We start from the raw sequence: 23,425 nt of genomic DNA on the forward strand, positions 1-23,425 counted from the left end.
GCAGGGATCCTCTGGGCCCCTGTGAACCCCTAACGTCTGTGCAAGGCTAGGCGCGCATTGCTAACCCGAGGTCGGCTAGAAATCGGCTAAATGTTTGAAGGGAGGATGCGTAGTTGATTAGCAGCGGGTGTAGAAACTGCAGCAAGGTACACTCCTGGGAGACCGGGATACGCGATCCGAGCACCCAAGCGGCATTCGAGTCTGCCCCCGCGCCGGCGAGGTGCAGCAGCTTCTGAAGGTTCTGCAGGAGGCCGTAGGCGGCTGAGCGGGGCGGGGCGGAACGAGGCCCCGCCCCTGGGAGCGCCTCTGTGCGTGGCTGGCAGCGCCGCAGAGTCCGACTCCACGATACGGAGCCTGAGGACCGGGCAGAGCGGCGGCGTGGTAGCCTTAACTCTGGGCAACCGCGCTCGCAGCATCCGACACAACCGCCTCGAAGCTTAAGGAGGACTCGTCCCTGCGGCCCTGTGCCCGTCCCCTACCCACTGCAGACGCCCACATCCGCGCCCTTTGCGCGCGTCGGGCTCCGCCCCCGCCGTGCTCCTGCACGCTGCGCCCCCCGCCCACCCGGCACGCCCAGCCGCCCCGCCTGGCAGAAGTGGGCCTGAAGCCGCCCCTCAGGCTTGAGCGACCCTCGCAGCTGCTCGGTCCTCCTCCGCTGTCGACTGCAATGGACGCGTATCCCCCGCACCGGGTGGGGCTGACCCGGGCGCGCTCCCTCGGCGGCCCTGGCCGAGGGTCGCCCTCCGTCAGGTACAGGGGGACGAGGCCTCAAAGGGGCGGGCGAGGGGTTGCGGGCTGTTGGGGTCTGGCGACGCCGCTCGCCCAAGGGCGTGGTCCGATATGGCTTCCTAGCGGACGGTTTTTCCCTGAACAGTTTCCTGAGGAACGTTTCCCGAGGAACGGCGCCTGGTGCCGAGGCTCCCACAATGGCTTCCTTGTCGACAACCCCACAACGGATCCCCTGTGAAGACCCCTCTGCTATGACATCCCCACCCCCACAGAACATTTCACCCTGAAAAGATTCACTGATCGAGGATCTGCACAGTGGCTGATTAACTCGCTTGCCTTCCCCGTAGAATATTTCTCCCAGAAATGGCCATCATTGGAGACGTCCCCTCACAATAGCTCCCCTGTATAGAACCCCATATTGGTTTACCTAGAAATGGCTGACCTGCCTTGCTCCCCTGAAGGAGCAGGTCTCATTCAGAACCTTTCCTCTGCATTGCGTCTGCCCCCTCCCTCCCCCCTACACAAACACCCACCCGGACCGCATCTTCCATACTGCGCGTTTCCGCACTTCCCCCTGCCCTGTCCCGAGTCGCTCCCTCACTCCATGATGAGGAGCTCAGATTGAGGAGGGGTGGAGGTCATTAGGGGCGCAGGAGGCAAAAACTGCGGAGGGAAAGGGGGCCAGAATCCCCGGAAGCTGCTGACCCCAGGCCACAGAACCTAGAGATAAAGGCCCCGGGGTGCCTCAGTCTAGGGAGGGTCCCCACTACCTTTCTGTGTATGAAGTTTTATTTCTACTCTCTGCTGCCTGTGCCTTTGGGACTGACCTTAATAGTCTTGGTGTCGTTTGTGATGGAACTGGGTTGGGGCCGTCAGCGAAGTGCCGATGATGGAATAATGGAGGGCTTGTGGCAGAGACCGTTGAGAAGAATGGAGGAAGAGAGAGAAATGAGCTTTGGTTCTGCTAAATTGTCTTTAAACCAGAAGAGGGTTTTTGTTTGTTTTGTTTGCTTTTTCTCGATTCTAGCTCTTTAGCAAAGCAAATATAGTGTTCCTTTGAAAGAAGGTTCTCAACTTACCTGTGAAAACAGTCTTTCCTATATCTTTGTTACGGTATTTAAGGCATTGTATTTTAAAATTTTTGCTCGAAAATGTTTTTTATCCCTTTGTTTTTAACTCCACCAGATTAGTGACGAATAAGAGCTAAATCTTAGAATCATATCTTTCTCATACTTACTGAGATTCCTTCTTCCACCCCAGCTACTAACGCATGTTTGTTGAATAAAGAATAGAGGAGGTGGGACTAGATACCCTTGGTTTCATTTGGGAATCTTAATTGCTTCTGATTTGGCTGGTGACAGGTGACATAGTTGGATTCCTCTTCTGCTCTTCAGTGGAATTCCATTGGGCTTCACGGTTCCAATTGTTTAGCTGCTTATGGTAACCATCTCTAGTCTGTTTTAACGTTTCTGGCAGCCAGTTTCACTGTTACAAAGTATTTGAATGTTGAGTACAATAGAAACTGCACTGGGTACTTAGAACTTGGGCAGCAACCCTTTAAATCCAAGGCCTTTGTAGACTTGGGGTTTGTCCCTATCATCCTGAGCTTTGAAGTCTGGAGTCTTTTAAGGAAAAAAGAGCTTCCCAGTAAAATCCATTTCTAAAATAACTGCTTCCTTCCTTGCTTCTGGTAGCATGGCAGCATGCTTTTTTTTTTTTGTAAGTATTTTTGTGTTTTGTTTTATTAAAAACAGTAATGTTCGCTAACTTTACTAATCATATTCAAATTTCGAATTTTCCGCCATGTGGTTTGAGTGAAACTTGTTAGTCTTCGGACAAGGATAGTACCAGGTACCTCAAGGCCTGGTGTTTGTATACTTTTGGTAAAAGAAATTTGGTGAAAGTTTCCCTCCTTTCCCTGCAGTTTTTAACTGAACATACTTTTCTTATTCATTCAGTCAAGCCTTTCCCTGATTATGACACTGAATGTTCCTACCAGGTTTGTTCTCAGTACTTGGCTATCACCCATATTTGGGCTTCTTTGCTATACTCGACTCCTGAGTGATTAAAGAGGCAAGCCTAACTGGTGAATTTACATTCCTAAAGACCCATAGATGGTACTTTGCAAGTGAGTGGCACTATTCTAGCAATGGAGTTAATCTTCACAGACTAGGAATAGAGATCACAAGTTAAAATATTGTTGCTGAGATCTGGAAGCTACTCATGGTAGTCATCAGTGCTGTCCATCAAATATCTTGGGTTTCTGTTTCCTGGGCACGTGGTACAGTTGTACTTGCTTCCCCCCTTGAAGTTGAGTATGGCCTTGTTAGTTGCTTTTGGTTAGTGAAATGTGCACAGGAATGATGTGTATCCCTTCATGATAAAAGCTTCTGGTGTATAACTTGCCACTCTCTTTCCCTCTCTTTTGGTGATTGTGTGCTCCAGATGGTGACTAGTCTTAATCTGGGAACCAGAACTAGCTTCCAGGTGACCTATCTTTGACATGTAGACTGAGCAAGAAATAAGCCTATTTTCAAGCCACTGAGATTTTGGAGTTATTAAAATAACTGAAGTGAAAGTCAGTCGGGTTTGACTATACAGTCCATGGAATTCTCCAGACCAGAATACTGGAGTGGTTAGCCTTTCCCTTCTCCAGGGGATCTTCCCAACCCAGGGATCAAATCCAGGTCTCTTGCATTGGAGGTGGATTCTTTACCAGCCAAGCCACAAGGGAAGCCCAAGAATACTGGAGTGGGTAGCCTATCCCTTTTACAGCAAATCTTACCAACCAACCCAGGAATGGAACGTGGGTCTCCTGCATTGCAGGCGGACTCTTTACCAGCAAAATAACTATCTTTGTTTGTACTAAGGAACCAATGGAAGTAGCTGAAATATGCTTTCCTACTTAAGATCTTTTCCTGCAGAGGACTCTGATCCTGCTTTGGACTTGTTTAACAGTTTAAATTTCACTGCCTGTTTATGCAAATTCCAACATAGACTGTGCTGGATGTTGTGAATTCAGACAGATAAGACAGGTGTCTGCCCTCCAAAAGCTTCTTTGTAAGTGGAGAGAGATAAAAACAGTAAAAAATCATAATATAGAATGGTGAGAAATAAGTCTTAGGGATGAAATAGGACTGAAGGAACAATAATGTTAGAAGGCATAGGCAATTTTGAGACTCAGCAGTTGAAAGAATGGAGTTGCCAGTTATTCATATTGGAAACACTGGTATAAGAGTAGGCTTGTGGAAAAAGGGTTCAATTTTGGCCTTGTTCATTTTGAGTTTCCTAATTGATACCGAAGTGGAGATAACTGCATTAGCAGTTGGATATATTAGTCTGGAATTCAGGAGAGAGATTGGAACTGGAAATACCACTCATATTACTGATGACTCCAAGTTTGTTTTTTTTTAACTTATAAGACTGGATAGAAACCCAGGGAGTAAATGTAGATAGAGAAGAGGACCAGCATCCAAACTCTGGGATTTCCTGTGTAGAAAAGACAGTGTACCAATGTCTTCCAGATTTTGAGGGAAAATGGATTCCTACCTCCTGAGATAAGGGAAGAATCAAGGACAGTCATGGTCTAATGATAAATGTTAGCATAGACAATTAGATTTGGTAATACGGAGGTTATTGATGACCTTGACAAAACAGTTTTGGTGTAGTGGATTCAGGAGAAACTAGGAGAGGAAGACAGTGAGTAAAGAGTTACAGTGATGTTATTTCAAGGGTTGTTGTAACGGAGAGCAGAGTAATAAGGCTGTGGCTGGAGGAGCATGAAATGTTAGAGTTCTTTTTGTTTTTAGGTGGGCAGATAGCATGTTTATAAGTTAACAGGATGTTGGAGTACAGAGAAGCAAATTGATGATTAAGAGAGAGCAGGGACAATTGCAGGGATGAAGTCCTTGAGTAGAGAGAGGGAATGGAGTCTAGGATATAAATGGATATGTTGGCTCAAGCTAGATAGATACGTGGACAGTGGTTCATCTGTGGTGATTCTACTGACCCAAGTACTGGTGCATTGTTAGCTTGGTAGTGGGACAGAGTGGAAGTTCTCTTCTTATTACTTCATATTCTCAGTTAAATAAGAAGGAACGTCTTAAGCTAAAAATGAAGAGTGAGAGAGGTGTTGGAAGTTTGAGGAGAAAGCAGGTGTGAAATTCATCCAGGAGAGTGGGGGAAAATGAGATGAATAAGGAAATATTTTTGGATTGCCAGATAGCACCAAGTGCCCATTTGGTTAAATTTAAGATGAGACCCAGTTACCATGTTGAATGTTTTACCTTAAGATGTATTAAGCTCCTTGGATGTGGGCAGTCGGGGAGGGATTGGCAGAGGTAGGATAGAGCAGTGGTCTCCAATCTTTTTGGCACCAGGGACTGGTTTCATAGAAGACCAGAGTTGGGGGTGGGGAGAATGGTTTTGGAATGATTTAAGTGCAGTAGGTTTCGAGCTCCAGTAATGCTAGCAGTTGGAGAGTGGCTATTAATACACATGAGGCTTCACTTGCTCACGACTCTTGCTGTGCAGCCTGGTTCCTAACAAGCCATAGACCAGTACTGGTTTGTCATCCAGGGGTTGGAGACCCCTAGGATAGACGACATCATTGGAAGATAGGAGTAAAGGAACTGGGAGGTAAGGATAGTAGAAGGTCAGTGCGAATTGAGATCATCATGAATTAAGTTGGGAGTAGTAATAGCAAAGAGACAGGATCCAGAAGCCAGAATCTTTGAGGGAATGTGGAGGACTGAGTGACCTATTGTAGATGTCTGTAACAAGAAGTGGTTATTATTTGTTGGGATGAACAAATCATCCAGTATAAAATACAGTTTCTCAAAAAGTCTGTGTTTCCAGATTAAAACAACCCTCCAAAAATCCAGCACAATTAATTTAAAAATATGCATGCATGGCATAGCATCATGACATTTTTGAGCACTATAAAGAGAAAAAAGGATATCTACAAATCACATAGAGTCAGGAACCATAAGATTTGGATGCTAGAGGATAATGGAGCAAATAGTGTTTACTAAAAGAAAATGGATTCCCACTCAGAATCCTGTATCCAGCCAAATTCTCAGGCAGGTGAGGGAAGGATAAAAACATTTCACACATGTAAGATCACATAGTTCGACTTTCCATGCACCCTTTATCAGTCACTGAATGGGGTGTGCTTTAGCCAAATGTCTGACCAAGGAGCTCCTGTGCTGGAGTTCTATACCATGTATAGGTGAGATTACTTGCTTGTTAAAGGCTCATAAGAAAGGGCCTTCTTTGTTGGCTCCTGGAAATTACCAAAGAGTTGGGACCATTTTTTGGTTGCCATTTCCCATATTGCTTGCCTTAGTGCTTAGGTCAGTGTCTGGCACATAGTCAGTACTCAATAAATGTGAACTGCTGTTATTAGCTATTGTGAAACACTGCTTGCACTAATTATTTGTTGAATGAGTAGAGAATAATTATAGGTGAAACTGTGGGCTATTTGGGTGTTCAGAGAATGAAGACTCACAGTTGTAAGCTAAATGGTGGGAAAGTGGTTAATCATAGTGATGTTCTATGGAGAGGGCTTAAGTAAAGCCTCCCAGAGGCAGATTATCTCTTCAGGTGATGTTTATTGGCCAGTACCCATGGTTCTCTTTTGGGTTTACAGATCTACAGAAACAGTAATTGTCCCTGCCTTTGTTGTTGGTGTTCAGTCACTCAGTTTTATCTGACTTTTTGCGACCTCATGGACTGAGACACAACAGCCTTCGCCATCTCCCAGAGATTACTCAGATTCATATCCATTGAGTCAGTGAGGCCATCCAACCATCTCATCCTCTATGATATATAGTGTTCTCCTTCTCCTCCTGCCTTATCTTTCCCAGCATCAGGGTCTTTTCAAGTGAGTCGGCTCTTTGCATCAGGTGGCCAAAGTATTGGAGCTTCAGCTTCAACTCAGTCCTTCCAGTGGATATTCAGGATTGATTTCGTTTAGGATTAACTGATTTGATCTCCTTGCAGCCCAACGGACTGTCAAAGAGTCTTCTCCAACACCGCAGTTTGAAAGCATCAGTTCTTCAATGCTCATCCTTCTTTATGGTCCAATTCTGACATCTGTACATGACTACTGGAAAAACCATAGCTTTGACTATACCAACCTTTGTTGGCAAAGTAATGTTTCTGCTTTTTAGTATGCTAACTAGATTTGTTATAGCTTTTCTTCCAAGGAGCAAGCATCTTTTAATTTCATGGCTGCAGTCACTGTCCTCAGTGATTTTGGAGCCCAAGAAAATAAAAATTTTCACTGTCCCTTCCTTAGGAGAACTCAAAATGCAGAGCAAGATATGACCTTGTATGTATGAAGATGTGAAGTTTCACCTTCAGTGTACTTACTGGGATGCTGGCCAGGGAGGCTTGGTTTGGTGCTTGTAGAAGTAAAAAGGGTTTGCTTACTTATTTTTTTATGACCTTATTTCTGAACCACGGGTGGAGGTCTATGTATGGATTTCACCCAGCTCTTAGAAAGTAGGGCCTTCCCAGGAAAACTTTTGTAAACTGAAATGGCATGAAGTGAAGAAACAATTACTTTAAAACACATCTTGCTAACAGAGGCACAAAATAAATCAGGATGAAGCAGAGATGCTCACAGACACGGTTCAAAGCTGTTGCTGAGATGCTGAGTATAGTTACCAGAAACGAGCTTGGCAGTGCCACTCTTATTGCTCCACTGTAAAACAGATGGTGGCTATCTCTGTTTTTCATCTTTTTTTTACATAAAAGCAAAGACCCTCTTCAAATTTCTTTCAGTTACTGAAAAATGGGTAGGTCTTTTGTAAAAGCGACATTTTGAAAAGCACGCCTCTGTCTGCTTGTTTTCACATAGGTTTGGGATGACTGTGTTGTTGCATCAATAGGGCACAGTATTTTAACAGTGTTTCCTAGCTCTTGGGCTCTTCTGTGATGTTCTGAGTTTTGGAGATGGGGAGTTAATGAGATGCAGATGCTCTCAAGAGTTCTACAGTTTACATGTTGTTTTTGTGCCCTGAAATTAAGAAGAAAAGAAAAAGCAGTTTGTGACTTGGGTATTTAAAACTGTTATCTGTAATTTGGGGCTTCATTGGTGGCTCAGTGGTAAAGAATCCGCCTGCCAGTGCAGGATATGTGGGTTTGATCCCTGGACCAGGAAAATCCCCTGGAGAAGGAAATGGCAACCCACTTCAGTATTCTTGCCTGGAAAAATCCCATGGACAGAGGAGGAGCCTGGCAGGCTACAGTCCCTGGGATCACAGAAGAGTTAGACATGACTTAGTGACTAAACAACATCTGTGATTTAGAACCCTGGTAAGGGAAAGTTAGCTAATTTTGTTTTAAGCTGCTGCTTTGAAATAATATTTATAGGCGAGTTGCAAATATGGTATATAGTGTTCCTATATGACCTTTACCCTGTTTCCTCTAATGTTGACATGATGCATTTATCAAAGCTAAGAAATTAATATTTGTATTTCATATTAGTTTACTAAGTAAATTTTTGTTTACTTGGAGTTTATTACTCCAAACTTCATTTGGATTTGCCCAGTTTTTCCACTAATGTCTTTTTTCTATTCCAAGATTCAGGTCAGGACTCAACATTGCATTTATATTTTGGCATGCTTTTAATAGTCAAAGAAATGCGGGAAAGTAATTGTGGATGCCTTCTGAATGAAGACCTGTGAACTTACTTTTCAAAGAGCAGATTATGTGTGGAAATGCTCAGAGAAGGCTGGAGAAAAAGAAAAAAAAAGGAAAACAATATATTCTTTCAGTAAAGCATAGTGATAGACTTTGAGATACCATTTTTCCATTTGTGGTGAGTGGAAAAGGCAATGGCATCCCACTCCAGTACTCTTGCCTGGAAAATCCCATGGACAGAGGAGCCTGGTAGGCTGCAGTCCATGGGGTTGCTAAGAGTTGGACACGACTGAGCGACTTCACTTTCACTTTTCTCTTTCATGCATTGGAAAAGGAAATGGCAACCCACTCCAGTGTTCTTGCCTGGAGCATCCTGGGGACAGGGGAGCCTGGTGGGCTGCCATCTATGGGGTCGCACAGAATTGGACACGACTGAAGCGACTTAGCAGCAGCAGCAGCATTTTCTGAAGTTCTTATATTTGGTTTGTAGAGAGTCTTCTATACCCCAATTTGTGAAATGGGTCTAGACATGAATTGTAGTTGGGTGCAAGTTTTAACCATTTTAGATAAGGTGACCTATCTGTTGTGGTTCAGTCAGTCAGTCGTGTCTGCTCTTTGTGATTTCATGGACTGAAGCACGCCAGGCTTCTCTGTCCTTCACCATCTCCCAGAGCTTGCTTAAACTCATGTCCATTGAGTCGGTGATGCCATGCAACCATCTCGTCCTCTGTCATCCCCTTTTCCTCCTGCCTTCTATCTTTCTCAGCATCAGGGCCTTTTCCAGTGAATCGGCTCTTTGCATCAGGTGGCCAAAGTATTAGAGCTTCAGCTTCAGCATCAATTCTTCCAATGAATATTCAGGACTGATTTCCTTCAGGATTGACTGGTTTGATCTCCTTGCAGTCCAAGGGACTGTCAAGACTCTTCTCCAGCACCACAGTTCAAAAGCATCAATCCTATCAGGACCTATTAGGAACTGTATTTGGCAGCTGGTAAAAGATAGTTAACAATAATGACTTAACTTTGAGGTTTAATCTCTCTTGCAAAAGATGTCTGTTTAGAGGAGGGCGGGCTACTCCTAGTATGAAGTCATCAGGAAACCAGCCTCTTCTGTGTCTGTATTTAGCAAATGGATTCCATTTTTTCTGTAGCTCCAGAATCACAGAATGACTGCAGGAATTCCAGCTATCAGATCTTTCAGGAAAGAAGGCAGCTTTCCTAGTTGTGTCAGTTCCTTCTCTTCAGAAAGCTTTCCCAGGAGCCTCTACCTGATGGCTTTTGCATGTCTCATTGGTCAGCTCTAGGGCTTCCCTGGTGACTCAGATGGTAAAACGTCTGCTTGCAGTCCGGGAGACCAGAGTTCGATCCCTGGGTTGGGAAGATCCCCAGGAGAAGGCAATGGCAACCCACTCCAGTACTCTTGCCTAGAAAATTCCATGGACAGAGGAGCCTGGTAGGCTACATTCCATGGGATCGCAAAGAGTCGGACATGACTGAGCGACTTCACTTACAAGAAGAGAAGCTGTGCCTATTGTTGCTCCAAATTGGAATACTATTAGTAAAAAAAAGAAGGAGAGAATATGTATGGATTAGGAAACTGTCTCTATTACAGGGAGGCATTAATAGCTATGTGGAATGAAAGTTATATTGCTTAGAATTACTAATGGGTCTGGTGAACTATATGAAAAAATGCTGGGAGAAAATTCAAGTCACTGAATAGTCAGGTGATGCCAACACGTTTCTCAGTCATGCATGCTCACATGTATGTGTGTGTGTGTTCCTTCAGTTTGAGTCACTTTATGGTTACTGTTTAACCATGTATTGGTCATGACAGCAGTAATGTTGGGTTTGTTTGTTCCATTGCAAGTTGTTGCTCCAGAAAGGAATTCAGTGGGAAAGGACATTTATTGACTTGAGACACATTCTGCCTTCTTGCCTTTCTTCCAAGTCTGTTTCACAGAGAGAATAAATAATTGCCACTTTAATGCAGGGCCAGCTTTCTTAAACCGTAAACCCTTTTCTTAGTAGTCCTACAGTAGCTCTTTGTAATCATTGCCTGAAGTCCGAATTAATGCTGATATGACTTGTGCTAACTTGTGTTATTGATTTTCCCCCCAATATTTTATCATGAAAACTGCTCGTAAATAAGTTGAAAGAATTTTTCAGTGAACATTCATGTATATTCATACCTAGATTCTCTGCTTAATATATTTGCTCTGTTTGCCTTATAGTCATCCTGATATTCACCCATCAATTCATCCTATATTTTAATGCTTTTCAAAGTAAGTTATAGACATTGGTATGGTTTAATCCTGAACATTTCCTTATACTCATTTTGTAATAAGAAGAATGCTTTCTGTTTCAAGTGACAGAAACCCAACTCAAAAGAGTAAAGTTAAAAAGGAAATAAATGTACTGGCTACTTGACTGGAAGGAATAGTGGGGAGATAGACCAGCAGATGGTGACTGCAGCCATGAAATTAAAAGACACTTGTTCTTTGAAAGGAAAGGTATGACCAACCTAGACAGCATATTAAAAAGCAGAGACATTACTTGACCAACAAAGGTCCATCTAATCAAAGCTATGGTTTTTCCAGTAGTCATGTATAGATGTGAGAGTTGGACTATAAAGAAAGCTGAGCACTGAAGAATTGATGCTTTTGAACTGTGGTGTTGAAGAAGACTCCTGAGAGTCCCCTGGATAGCAAGTAGATCCAACCAGTCTATCCTAAAGGAAATCAGTCCTGAATATTCACTGGAAGGACTGATGTTGAAGCTGAAACTCCAATACTTTGGCCACCTGATGGGAAGAACTGATTCATTGAAAAGACCCTGATGCTGGGAAAGATTGAAGGTGGGAGGAGAAGAGGATGACAGAAGATGATTGGATGGCATCACCGACTCAATGGACATGAGTTTGAGTAAACTCCAGGATTTGGTGATGGACAGAGAGGCCTGGCATGCTGCAGTCCATGGGGTCACAAAGAGTCAGACACGACTGAGAGACTAAACTGAACTGAGACAAGATAGGAAGAGTTGTAAGAAGTGGGGCCTCAGGAACTGGGACTCGGCTATCAAAATAGTTGCCTCTATCCATATAGCCCCAAATCCACATTCTTCCTGGACTGTGACCCTAGAGGCCATTTCTCTTCTACGTCTGAAACAGAAAATCCCTAGAAAGGACTCCAGCTGGGCTGGCTTGCTGCTGGGTGACTCATGATTGGATGCTGTGGTAGAGAAGAGGCATAGTGTATATTAAGGAAGATAAAAATGGAAAACATGCCAAATGAATTATATACCTCAGAAAGCTTTCCCACTTGTTCTCTGATGCTAGCATGATCCTGGTGTTTGACAAAGAGATTACAAAGGAAAATAACAACTGCAAAAATCCTAAATGAAGTAATGGTACAGTCAGCCCTTCAGATCCACAGGTTCTGCATCCATGGATTCAACCACTCAAATCAAAAATATATTTTTTTAATTTAGGAAAGTTCCAAAAAGCAAAACTTGAATTTGCCATCCACAAGCAACTATTTAAGTACCATTTACATTGTATTTACAACCACTCACATAGCATTTATATTAGGTTAAGTAATCTCTTCCTTTGTGGCTAAGAGGTTAAAGTGTCTGCCTCTAATGCGGGAGACCTGGGTTTGATCCCTGGGTCGGGAAGATCCCCTGGAGAAGGAAATGGCAATCCACTCCAGTATTCTTGCCTGGAGAATCCCATGGAGGGAGGAGCCTGGTGGGCTACAGTCCATGTGGTCGCAAAGAGTCGGACACGACTGAGCGACTTAACTTTCTTAACTTTCTGTCTAAGTAATCTAGAGATGATATAAAATATACTAGGGAGCTTCCTTGGTGGCTCAGTGATGATGAATCCACCCATCAATTCAGGAGACACGGGTTTGCTCCCTGGTCCAGGAAGATCTCACATGCCACAGAGCAACTGAGCCTGTGGACCACAGCTATTGAGCCTGTACTCGAGAGCCTGGGAACTGCAACTATTGAACTGATGTGCTGCAACTACTGAAGCCCACATGCCCTAGAGTTTGTGCTCCACAACAAGGGAAGCCTTTGCAGTGAGAAGCTGGCACACTGATACGAAGACTAGCTCCTGTGCAGCAGTGGAGACCCAGCATAGCCGAAAATTAGTAAATAAGTAACATTATTAAAAAATATACCAGATAATGTGCATAGGTTATAATTGATATTATGCACATTTTATTTAAGGGACTTGAATATCTGCAGATTTAGTATCTGAAGGGTTCCTGGAATCAATCCTTCATGGATACCAAGGGACAACTGTCTGACAAGGAGACTTCTAACTATTACATTAATAGTTCAAGAGTGGTAATACATGGTTTAGAAGTTATGGGGAAACAGGTATTCTGGTATATTATAGATTAATATTTTAAGAAAACAATTTAGCAAAATTTCTCAAATTTTTAAATGCAGATACCTCTTACTTGGCAATGCTAGTCTCTGCCTTGCAGAAAATTTGTTGCTGTTCGTGTTCAGTAGTTAAGTCTTGTCTGACTGTTTTCCACCTTGTGGACTGTAGCACACAAGGCTTCCCTGTCCTTCACTATCTCCTGGAGTTTACTCAAACTCATGTCTACTGTGTTGATGATGTCATCCAACCATCTCATCGTCTGTCGCCCCCTTTTCCTTCTGCCCTCAATCTTTACCAGCATCAGGGTCTTTTCCAGTGAGTCGACTCTGTATCAGATGGCCAGAGTATTGGAGCTTCAGCTTCAGCATCAGTCCTTCCAATGAATATTCAGGGTTGATTTCCTTTAGAATTGACTGGTTGGATCTCCTTGCAGTCCAAGGGACTCTCAAGAGCCTTCTCCAACACTACAGTTCAAAAGCATCAGTTCTTCGGTGCTCAGGCTTCATGGTCCAACTCTCACATCTGTACATGACTACTGGAAAAACCATAGCTTTGACTATACAGCCCTTTGTCAACAGAGTGATGTATCTGCTTTTTAATACACTGTCTAGGTTTGTCTTAGCTTTTTTTCCAAGGAGCAAGCATCTTTTAATTCTGTGGCTGCAGTCACAGTCTGCAGTGATTTTGGAGCCCAAGAAAATAAAATCTGTCACTGTTTCTCCTTTTGCCCCATCTTTTTGCCATGAAGTGATGAGACTGGATGCCATGATTGTAGTTTTCTGAGTATTGAGTTTTAAGCCAGCTTTTTTTTAGACTTGTGTCAAAGATGGCTTTATAAGGTTGCTCACTGAAACATTGTTTGCTGTTTGCAAAAATAATAAAAATCATGAATGTTCAATCATAGTGTCTTGTTAAATAAAAGCAAAAGGATATAGTACAACAGTTTTAAAAATGAGATTGTGTTCTGTATAATGTTAAGTAAAAAAAAAGCACATTGCAGAGCAGTTACATATCTCATTATTTTGATTTTATGTAAAAACAGTGAAATGAAAAACAACTCTTCCCCAAAAAACTCACCCAAACTATGTATTAACTGTATTATATCAAATTGTTCACAGCAGTTTTATAGGATGAAGTGATTCAGATTGGTATGAGCATTCACTTTGTAAAACATCCAAAACACAAAGCATATAAGGAGAATATGTTCATGTTTTAATAGTTTGGTTTTAAAAATCAAAAAGCATAAATTATGAAGAAAAACAGACAAAAATAAAAATTTCAAAATTTCTCCCATTTCCAGGGAACCATGATAATGAAACACAAAATATACTTAGCTATATATATAGTAATTGTTATAACAGCAGTGAGCAGTGAACTAACTATTAAGTATAAAATGGATGGTGGGGAGAACAGAAGTGATTGTTTAGAATTCAGAAATACTGTGTCTGAGGCTAACTTTGTTGTCAGGAAATCAGTGAGGTATATCAGAAAGAAAAGTTCAGAGCCAGGATAGTTAGTCACTCAGGTTCTGATGCTGTTAATGTTTACTCAGCCTTGTGATCTGGGCAGACTGCTATTTAGGTCTTGCTTTTGCTGTATCATCTGTCATGTCTAGATTTTGAGCCTGAATCTAATGAAAGTGAGAAGTATAGTAGAGTATACAAGCAGCATATTTGATAGAAAATGTATTACTGGGTCTGCTGTGTGTTCATTGTTGTTGTTTAGTCATGTTTTGTGACCCTCTGCAGGTATTCTAAAGGAGGAACTTTGTAATGTTGTAGGTGACCACAGGCCTTCTACTCAGGATGTGCTAGCTTTTGTTCAGGTAGACCTGAAAGCTACAGGGCAGTGCTGTTGCTGGGTTTGGTGTGTGTTTTTGGCGACTGAACTGAACTGAATGTTTCTACTGAAGAAAAAAGGGGAAAAAAACTGGATGGATACAAAGAAAACTCATAATGGTGACCTGTGGGGGTGGGGAATAGTGAAAACTTGAGTTTCGTATGTAGTGTTTTGATTTTTAAATAAAAAAGGACAATAAATTAATACTTTACGTAACTGAAAAAGGCACTAATGTAGGTTAATTTTGAGTGCTTGGAATATGAATATTGTGGTTTTCTTTATACTTAACAGGTGTTTTTTAAATAGATAAATATTTCAGTAAATGAAAAGTTTAATGGTTCAGTGATAAATAATAGACTATGTTCTAGTCAAAAATTAAATTTGGGAAGCAAGAAAATGTTCAAAGGAAAAAAAGAACTAACTTTAGATCTACCCGTTTTACAAGAAAATGTTATTAATGTTTTACTCTGGGAAGAGAAAGATCTTCCTACATTTTATTTGCTTCTACTTGATTTGGCCAAAAAAAACCCCTCTTTTTGCTCCTGTCTTGGCTTCCCATAGCAGTAGTTGGGGAACTGGCTTTTCCTGGTCACATGACCCCTGTTAATGCTTTTTGTCACTGGCTGGTTCTGAGTTTGAAAACTCAAATGCTCTTGGTAACTTTGGTAGTTAGCCAGGATTGGGAAATGGACCAAAGGACCAACTTACTGAAATCTTTCTAGTGCAGAGAATGATTGCAAGATGAATCTTATATTAAACATGAGAAAGTGGGGATGGATAGGCAACCATTTCCCAGGGATAGAGTTTTCTTTCTTTAATCTTAATCATCTTGCAGTTTAAATTCTGCTACTTCCAAAACCCTGAGTTACTCCACATGTTCCCCCTTATCTCCAGCCCCAGATTTTTCTTATGAAAATGTTCAAACAATACAGAAAAAATGAAAGAATAGTACAAGGATTTACCAGTTTTGACTTTTTGCCTGTGTGCATTCTTTACTTTTTCTTTTCTTTTCATTCTTTTTTTCTGGTAAACTCTTCAATTTGTAGACATCATGGCACTTCACTCCTAAATACTGCCTCATGCATCTGCTAAGAAAAAGGACGTTCTACTATGTAATCACCATAATATTATCTCAGCTAAGAAAATTGATAGTAAATTTGAATATGCCCTGGATAATAGATAATAATATTCTATTAGTATGTAATATACTTCAAAGGCAAACTCAGATTTTTTTCAGATGTCTTATAGATGTTTCCCTTGGGTTGGTTGGTTGGTTTTGTTTAAATCAAATTAAGGTTAATAAGTTTCACTGACTTACTATTCTTTATTACAAGAGTTCTCCCTCTCTGTTTTTTCTGTTTTACATGACATTGGTTTCTTTAAACTTGAAATTCTTTAAACTGTGGCAGAATATGCATAAAATTTGCCATCTAAACTGTTTTCAGTGTCCAGTTCAGTGGCGTTGAGTATTTCTACCTTACTGTGCTACATTCACCAGTATCCAGTATCCGTCCACAGAACTCTTCATCTTGCAGAGCTGAAACTCTAGTGCCTGTTAAGCAATAACTCCCCACTCCTTCCCTCCCACCTCACCCCCTCGTCCCCTGGCAACCACCATTCTACTTTCTGTCTTTGTGAATTTGTCTCTTGTAAGTACCTCATAAAAATGGGATCATACAATATTTGTCCTTTCGAGACTGGCTTATTTCACTTACTGTAAGGTCCTTAAGGCTTATTCATGTATTATCATGTGTCAGAATTTCTGTCCTTTTTAAGATCAAATGATATTCCATTGTATGTATATACCACAGTTTATCAGGTGGCACTAGTGGTAAGAAACCTGCCTGCCTGTGCAAGAGACATGAAAGACATAGGTTCAATCCCTAGGTTGGGAAGATCCCCTGAAAAGGGGATGGCAGCCCACTCCAGTATTCTTGCCTGGATAATCCCCTGGACAGAGTCTGGTAGGCTACAGTCCATAGGGTCACACACAGTCAGACACAATTGAAGTGACTTAGCACACATGGACACTTGGGTTGCTTTTACCTTTTGACTATTGTGAATAATGCTGCTGTGTTTACAGTGTCATAACAGGAAATCATTGCCAAATCCAGTGTTATGAGGCTTTTCCTGTATGTTTTCTTCTAAAAAATTTTGTATAGTTTTATAGGTCTTTATTCTGAGTTAGATTTTGTGTATGGTGTAAAGTCAAGAGTTCAAATTCTTTTTTTTCTAAATTAATAATTACCCTATAAAGTTTTCTCAAAATCATTTGTTGAAAAAACTCTCCTTTCTCAATCTTGGTACATTTCTCAAAAATCATTTGACCACGAGCACTCTATATTATTAGTAAGTGAAATAAGCCAGTCACAAAAAGGGTTTATTACTGCGCTCTCTATTCTAGCCCATTGTTCTATATGTCTGTCTTTATGCCGGTACAAACTGTTAAATGGTTATTGTAGCTTAGTAATATGTTTTAAAGTTAGGAAGTATGTCTTCTAGCTTATCCTTCTTTTTCGATATTGTTTTGTCTATCCTGGGTCCCTTGGGATTTCATGCGAATTTTAGATGGATTTTTCTATTTCTTCAAAAAAAGTTCCTTGGAGGGGAGGGATAAATTGAAAGGTTGGAATTAACGCATATGTACTACTATATATAAAATAGATAACTAATAAGGACCTACTGTATAGCACAAGGAGCTCTACTCAATACTCCATATAGGTGGCCTATATGGGAAAAGAGTCTAAAAAAGAGTGGATATATGTATTTCTGTAACAAATTCACTTTGCTGTACATTTGAAACTAACACAACGTTGTAAGTCAATTATACCCCAATAAAAATTAAATATATATTGTATATTATATTAAGTTCCAGTGTGGGAATATGAATGTATTTCTGTTATTGATGTCTTCTTTAATTTACTTCAAAAATCTACAGGTGATTCAGTTTCTCTGAATATCACCAGCATTTGATATCATCACTATTTGTTATTTTAGTAGTAGATGTATAGTAGTGTCTCATTGTGGTTTTAATTTGCATCTCTCTAATCTATGAGATCAAATTGCCAACATTCATTGGACCATAGGGGAAGCAAGGGAATTCCAGAAAAACATCTACTTCTGCTTCATTGAGTATGCTAAAGCCTTTGACTGTGTGGATCACAACAAACTGTGGAACATTCTTCAAGAAATAACACCAGACCACCTTACCTGTCTCCTGAGAAACCTGTTTGCGGGTCAAGAAGCAACAATCGGAACCTAACATGGAACAGCTGACTGGTTCAAATTTGGGAAAGGAGTATGACAAGGCTGTATATTGTCACCCTGTATATTTAACCTCTGTGCAGAGCGCATCATGTGAAATGTTGGACTAGATGGATGACAAGCTGGAATCAAGATTGCTGGGACAAATATCAACAACCTCAGATATGCAGATGACACAATTCTAATGGCAGAAAGTGAAGAGGAGCTAAAGAACCTCTTGATGGGGGTGAAAGAGGAGAGTGAAAAGGCTGGCTTGAAAGTCAACATTTTTTAAAAAAACTAAAATCATGGCATCAGGTCCCATCACTTCATGGCAAATAGGTGAGATCAGGAGAGTTCAGGGTGATATGGCCATAGACTTCATGGCAGATAGAAAGAGAAAAAGTGGAGGCAATGACATTTTATTTTCTTGGGCTCCAAAGATCACTTCTGACAGTAACTGCAGGCATGAAATTAAAAGATGCTTGCTGCTTGGAAGGAAAGTTATGATAAACCTAGATGGCATATTAAAAAGCAGAGACATCACATTGCCAACAAAAGTCCATATAGTCAAAGCTGTGGTTTTTCCAGTAGTCATGTACAGTTGTGAGAGTTGGAGCATAAAGAAGGCTGAGTGCCAAGGAACTGATGTTTTGTGGTGCTGGAGAAGACCCTTAAGAGTCTCTTGGACAACAAGGAGATCAAACCAGTCAATCCTAAAGGGAATCAACTATGAATATTCATAAGGACTGATGCCAAAGCTGAAGCTCCAATATTTTGGCCACCTGATGCAAAGAACCAACTCATTAGAAAAGACCCTGATCCTGGGAAAGACTGAAGGAAAAAGAAGGGGGCAGCAGTGGATGAGATGGTTAGATAGCATCATCAGCTCAATGGACATGAATCGAGCAAACTCTGGGAGATAGTGAAGGACAGGGAAGCCTGACGTGCTGTAGTCCATGGGGTTGCAAATGGTCGGACACGACTTCGCAACTGAACAACAACAACAGTGATGGATAATGATGTTGAATCTGTTTTCATGTGTTTATGTGACATTTCTCTATCCACTTTGAGAAAATTTTCTCTATACTTAGACCTATTTTCTAATTGGAGTGTGTTTTTGCTGTTGAGTTTTGAGAGTTTCTTTTGTATTCTGCTTTTTCAGATAAGTGATTTGCAAATATTTTCTCCCATTTTGTAGATTGCCTTTTCTTTCTCTCAGTAGAGTCACAAAGCAGAAGTTTAAAATTTTGGTGAAGTCTAATGGATCAATTTTTAATGGATCATACTTTTGGTATCAAGTCTAAGAATTTCATTAAATCCTATGTCCTGAATATTTTCTTCTCTTTTCTTTTAAAGATTTTATATATAAATTTTTAAATCCGTGATCTCTTTTGAGTTAATTTCTGTGCCAGTTATAAGGTTTAGGTTAAGGTTCATGTTTTTCTCTATGGATATCCAGTTGTTCCAATGCCATTTATTGAAGAGACTAATTTTCCTTGCTTGGGTTGCTTTTCATGCTTTCTTAAATATTACTTGGCTTATTTGTGGGTCTATTTCTGTTGTTCCTGTTCCATTCCATTGACGTACGTATCTATCTTTTAGCCAAAACCACAGTCTTGATTACTTTAGCTATATAATATGTCTTGACATCAGACATAGTGATTCCTCCCACTGTATTCATTTTCTAAAAAGTTTTTGCTATCTTTGAATGTTCCTTTGCTTTTCCCTATAAGTTTTAGAGGGATCTTGTCTTTGTAAAAAATCTTGCTAGGATTTTAATAGGAATTGTGTTAAACTTATAAATCAATTTGAGAAGAATTGACATGTATATTATGTTGAGTTTTCCAGTCCATAAATACATTATGTGTCTCCACTTACTTAGATCTTATTCAGTTTCCTTTATCAGTGGTTTTTTTTTTTTTTTCTTTATCAGTGTTTTGTATTTTTTAGCATGTAAGTCCTGTTCATGTTTTGTTAGGTTTATGATACTGTATTTTTAATTTTGGTCCGTGTGTTCATGTATACAGTTGATTTTTATATGTTGATATTATGACTTTGTTGAACTCACTTATTCTAAGATTTTTTTGTAGATTCTGTGAGATTCCCTATATAGGCCATGTGTCATCTCTGCAAATAATTTGATATCTTCCTTTTCTATCTGTATACCTTTTATTTCCTTTTTTTGCCTTATTGCATTGGCTTGAACTTCCAGTATTATGTTGAATAGGTTAATGAGAACATACATCTTTTTCTTGTTTCTCGTTTTTGGTTTTTTTTTTTTTTTTAACCATTGAGTATATTCCAGAATTTGCTTTGGAGGGGTTTTTTTTGGTATCAAAACCAAAATTGATTTTATCAATTTGAGGAAACTCATCTATTTGTAGTTTTCTAAGTTTTTTTTATTATGAATTGGTGTTGAATTTTTTCAGATTTTTCTGCATCAATTATGTGGTCGTATGATTTTTTTTTTTCTTCTTTAGCCTGTTAAATTAGGGATTATATTGATTGATTTCCAGACTTTCATCCCTCTTGGCCATAGTGTGTAATTCTTTTTATATGTTGTTGACATATATTTACTAATATTTTATTGAGGATTTCTACATCTGTATTCATGACATATTTATTTGTATGTTTCTATATTTTTGGTGCTGTCTTTGTCTGGTTTTGGTATTAGGTAGAAGATGGTGAACGTCTTGAAAGAAGATAGTGATAAGGACCACTAAGTCATGGACTTGGTGTGTGGGAATATCAGAAAGAACAGAGGGAAAAGGGAATTCAAGACACGGAAATGGTGTTATTTAGCTGGAAATACTATTGCTTGGGTGAGTATAGGACAAGTGTACCCAAACAGAGGAGTGAGGATGAAGTCTGACTGTTATGGATGGAACAGTTATTGTAGTAGGTTTATGGAGAATCTTAGATAATGATGATGTGGTAGGGCTTCTAGGTAGCAAAGAGGAACTAAAGAGCCTCTTGATGGAGTGAAGGAGGATAGTGAAAGAGCCAGCTCAAAACTAAATAGTAAAAAAACTAAGATTATGGTATCCAGCCCCATTACTTCATGACAGATAGAATGGGAAAAGATGGTAGTAGTGACAGATTTCTTCTTGGGCTCTAAAATCATTTCGGATGGTGACTACAACCATGAAATCAGAAGACGATTGCTTCCTGGCAGGAAAGCTATGACAAACCTAGACAGTGTGTTGAAAAGCAGAGACATTACTCTTCTGACAAAGGTCTATATAGTCAAGGTTATGGTCCTCCCAGTGGTCATGTACGGTTGTGAGAGCTGGATCGTAAAGAAGGGAGAGCACCAAGGAATTGATGCCTTTGAACTATGGTGCTGGAGAAGACTCCTGAGAGTCCCTTGGACAGCAAAGAGATCAAACCAGTCAATCTTAAGGGAAATAACCCTGAATACTCACTTGAAGGACTGATGCTGAAGCTCCAGTATTTTAGTCACCTGGTGAGAACAGCTGACTTACTGGAAAAGTCCCTGATGCTGGAAAAGATTGAGGGCAGAAGGAGAAGAGGGTGTCAGAGGATGAGATGGCTGGATGGCATCACTGAAGCGGTGAACATGAACTTGGGCAAACTCCAGAAGATGGTGAGGGATAGGGAGGCCTGGTGTGCTGTGACCATGGGTTGCAAAGAGTCAGACACGCCTGGGTGACCGAACAACAACAAGGATTGGGAATATGTTGACTGTAGGGGGGCAAATTAATATAAGAGCCTTAAGGGATAAATAGTGGAGACAGATCTTGGACCAGAAGGTGATGTGGACAGACCCTATGGAAGGATCAGTCTCAAGCAGGAAAGTGAACCACTCTCAGAATCTGAGAGGGAGAAGGGATTGATATGGAAAGCATGGGGTCCTTAGAAGTGATATCAGTGTCTGGAAGTACCTCTTCTTATGCTTTGTTTGGAAGGAAGAATATGTCTGTAACATCAGTGGAATCAGAGATTTGCACAGAAATGGAGCAGTTCTGTAGAGAAAGAGTGAATTAGCCAAGATGGCGGTGGTCAGGCTGTCTCACCCCCACCTTTTGTAAATATATGGTTATGTATCAGCTGAGATGACTTACAGCACTGTGCACGTGCATCACAATGTACCCACTTGGTCACGGGCCATTTTTGTTTTGTAAACCTGTATAATTTCCACTTGAAAAGCCCTTGAGGCTGTGTTATGGTTGTGTCCACTGGGTCAACCAAGAGAGAATGCAGCATGGCTGCCCTACGGCTGCTGTGCCAGCCAGAGAGAATTAAACATGTCTGCAGAGAAGGCGATGGCACCCCACTCCAGTACTCTTGCCTGGAAAATACCATGGACGGAGGAGCCTGGTAGGCTGCAGTCCATGGGGTCGCGAAGAGTCAGATATGGCTGAGCAACTTCACTTTCCCTTTTCACTTTCATGCATTGCAGAAAGAAATGGCAACCCACTCCAATGTTCTTGCCTGGAGAATCCCAGGGACGGGCGAGCCTGGTGGGCTGCCATCTATGGGGTCGCACAGAGTTGGACACAACTGAAGCAACTTAGCAGCAGCAGCAGCAGCAGCAGTTCCTACAGCTCCTTGAGTCTTCTTCCAGCTTGCCCACACACCCCTTGGCTACCCTGGGTTCAGTGAACAGTGTGAACAGCAAGACAATTGGCATAGTTGGCAGAATGATACAGCAAGAAGTACCATGTACTGACACACTTATGGGGGTAGTTGTGATGACACTCATCCTTAGTTTGACTTTTATCTGCTTGGTTTTTGTTTTTAACAGATCAGTAAGGACCACAGTTAGGACAAATTAGTGTAGAAACTCTTCTTTGATAATCTTCAAAATTAAGACATTGCGACCAGTAAAAAAAAAAAAAAAAAAAAATTAAGACATTGGAGGTTCTTCTGGGCAGCTATTGGTTTCTAGTCCTGTCTAGCATTGCTTATGAGAGGGCCTTTGGTTCCATCCTTTGTTGAATGAGAGAGCTACTGACCATACAGTTTATAATCAGCAGTTCAGACTTAGTCTTCAGACCAATTCTGCATAATCTCTTCCAAAAAATATTAGAAAAAAGAATACGTAATTTCTTTTTATGATTCTGACGTCAAAGTCAGACAGGGACCAGTTTCCATCACTTGCTTATTTTCTTCCTCATGCCTTCACGTGCTGGCACTCAGGGAGCTGATTTCTTTTCTTATTGCAGCTGCAGTCGACTCCGCCAGGTTCAGAGCATCTTGACCCAGAGCAGCAAGTCTCAACCCGACGGGATCCTCTGCATCCTAGGTCAGTGTTTTTAACAATCTGGGACTCAGGGCTGGGAAAACTTGCTTCTGTTCACAGGAAGATATTAATAATAGTGTCATCACTGTGAGACAAGCTGTGAGTTAGTATTCTTCTCCCAGCCCTTGTTCCCCTGAAATCTGTTGCTGTTTTAATGAAGTCCACTGACAGTGAAATAGGGAGCCTGTACCACAGAGCAGGCACTTTGTATATGTTATTTCTCCTCACAGTGATCCTTGTAAGGGGAGGGAACTGAGACTCTGGGAGATGAAGCAGACTTGCCTAGGACCATAGGGTGA

General features: G+C 41.1%; 1 protein-coding gene across 1 annotated transcript in view; it reads left to right on the forward strand.

Annotated features, from left to right (window-relative positions):
- C13H20orf194 (chromosome 13 C20orf194 homolog) overlaps window positions 319–23,425 on the forward strand; it is a 173,156-nt gene continuing 150,049 nt past the window's right edge. Inside the window, exons 1-2 of the mRNA XM_018057413.1 lie at window positions 319–750; window positions 23,050–23,129. Of these exons, the coding sequence (XP_017912902.1) occupies window positions 668–750; window positions 23,050–23,129 (163 nt within the window). The 5' untranslated portion in view covers window positions 319–667. The remainder of the gene's footprint in view (window positions 751–23,049; window positions 23,130–23,425) is intronic.

Source organism: Capra hircus, chromosome 13 (genome assembly GCF_001704415.2).
Source record: "Capra hircus breed San Clemente chromosome 13, ASM170441v1, whole genome shotgun sequence".
NCBI classification, from domain to species: Eukaryota; Metazoa; Chordata; class Mammalia; order Artiodactyla; family Bovidae; genus Capra; species Capra hircus.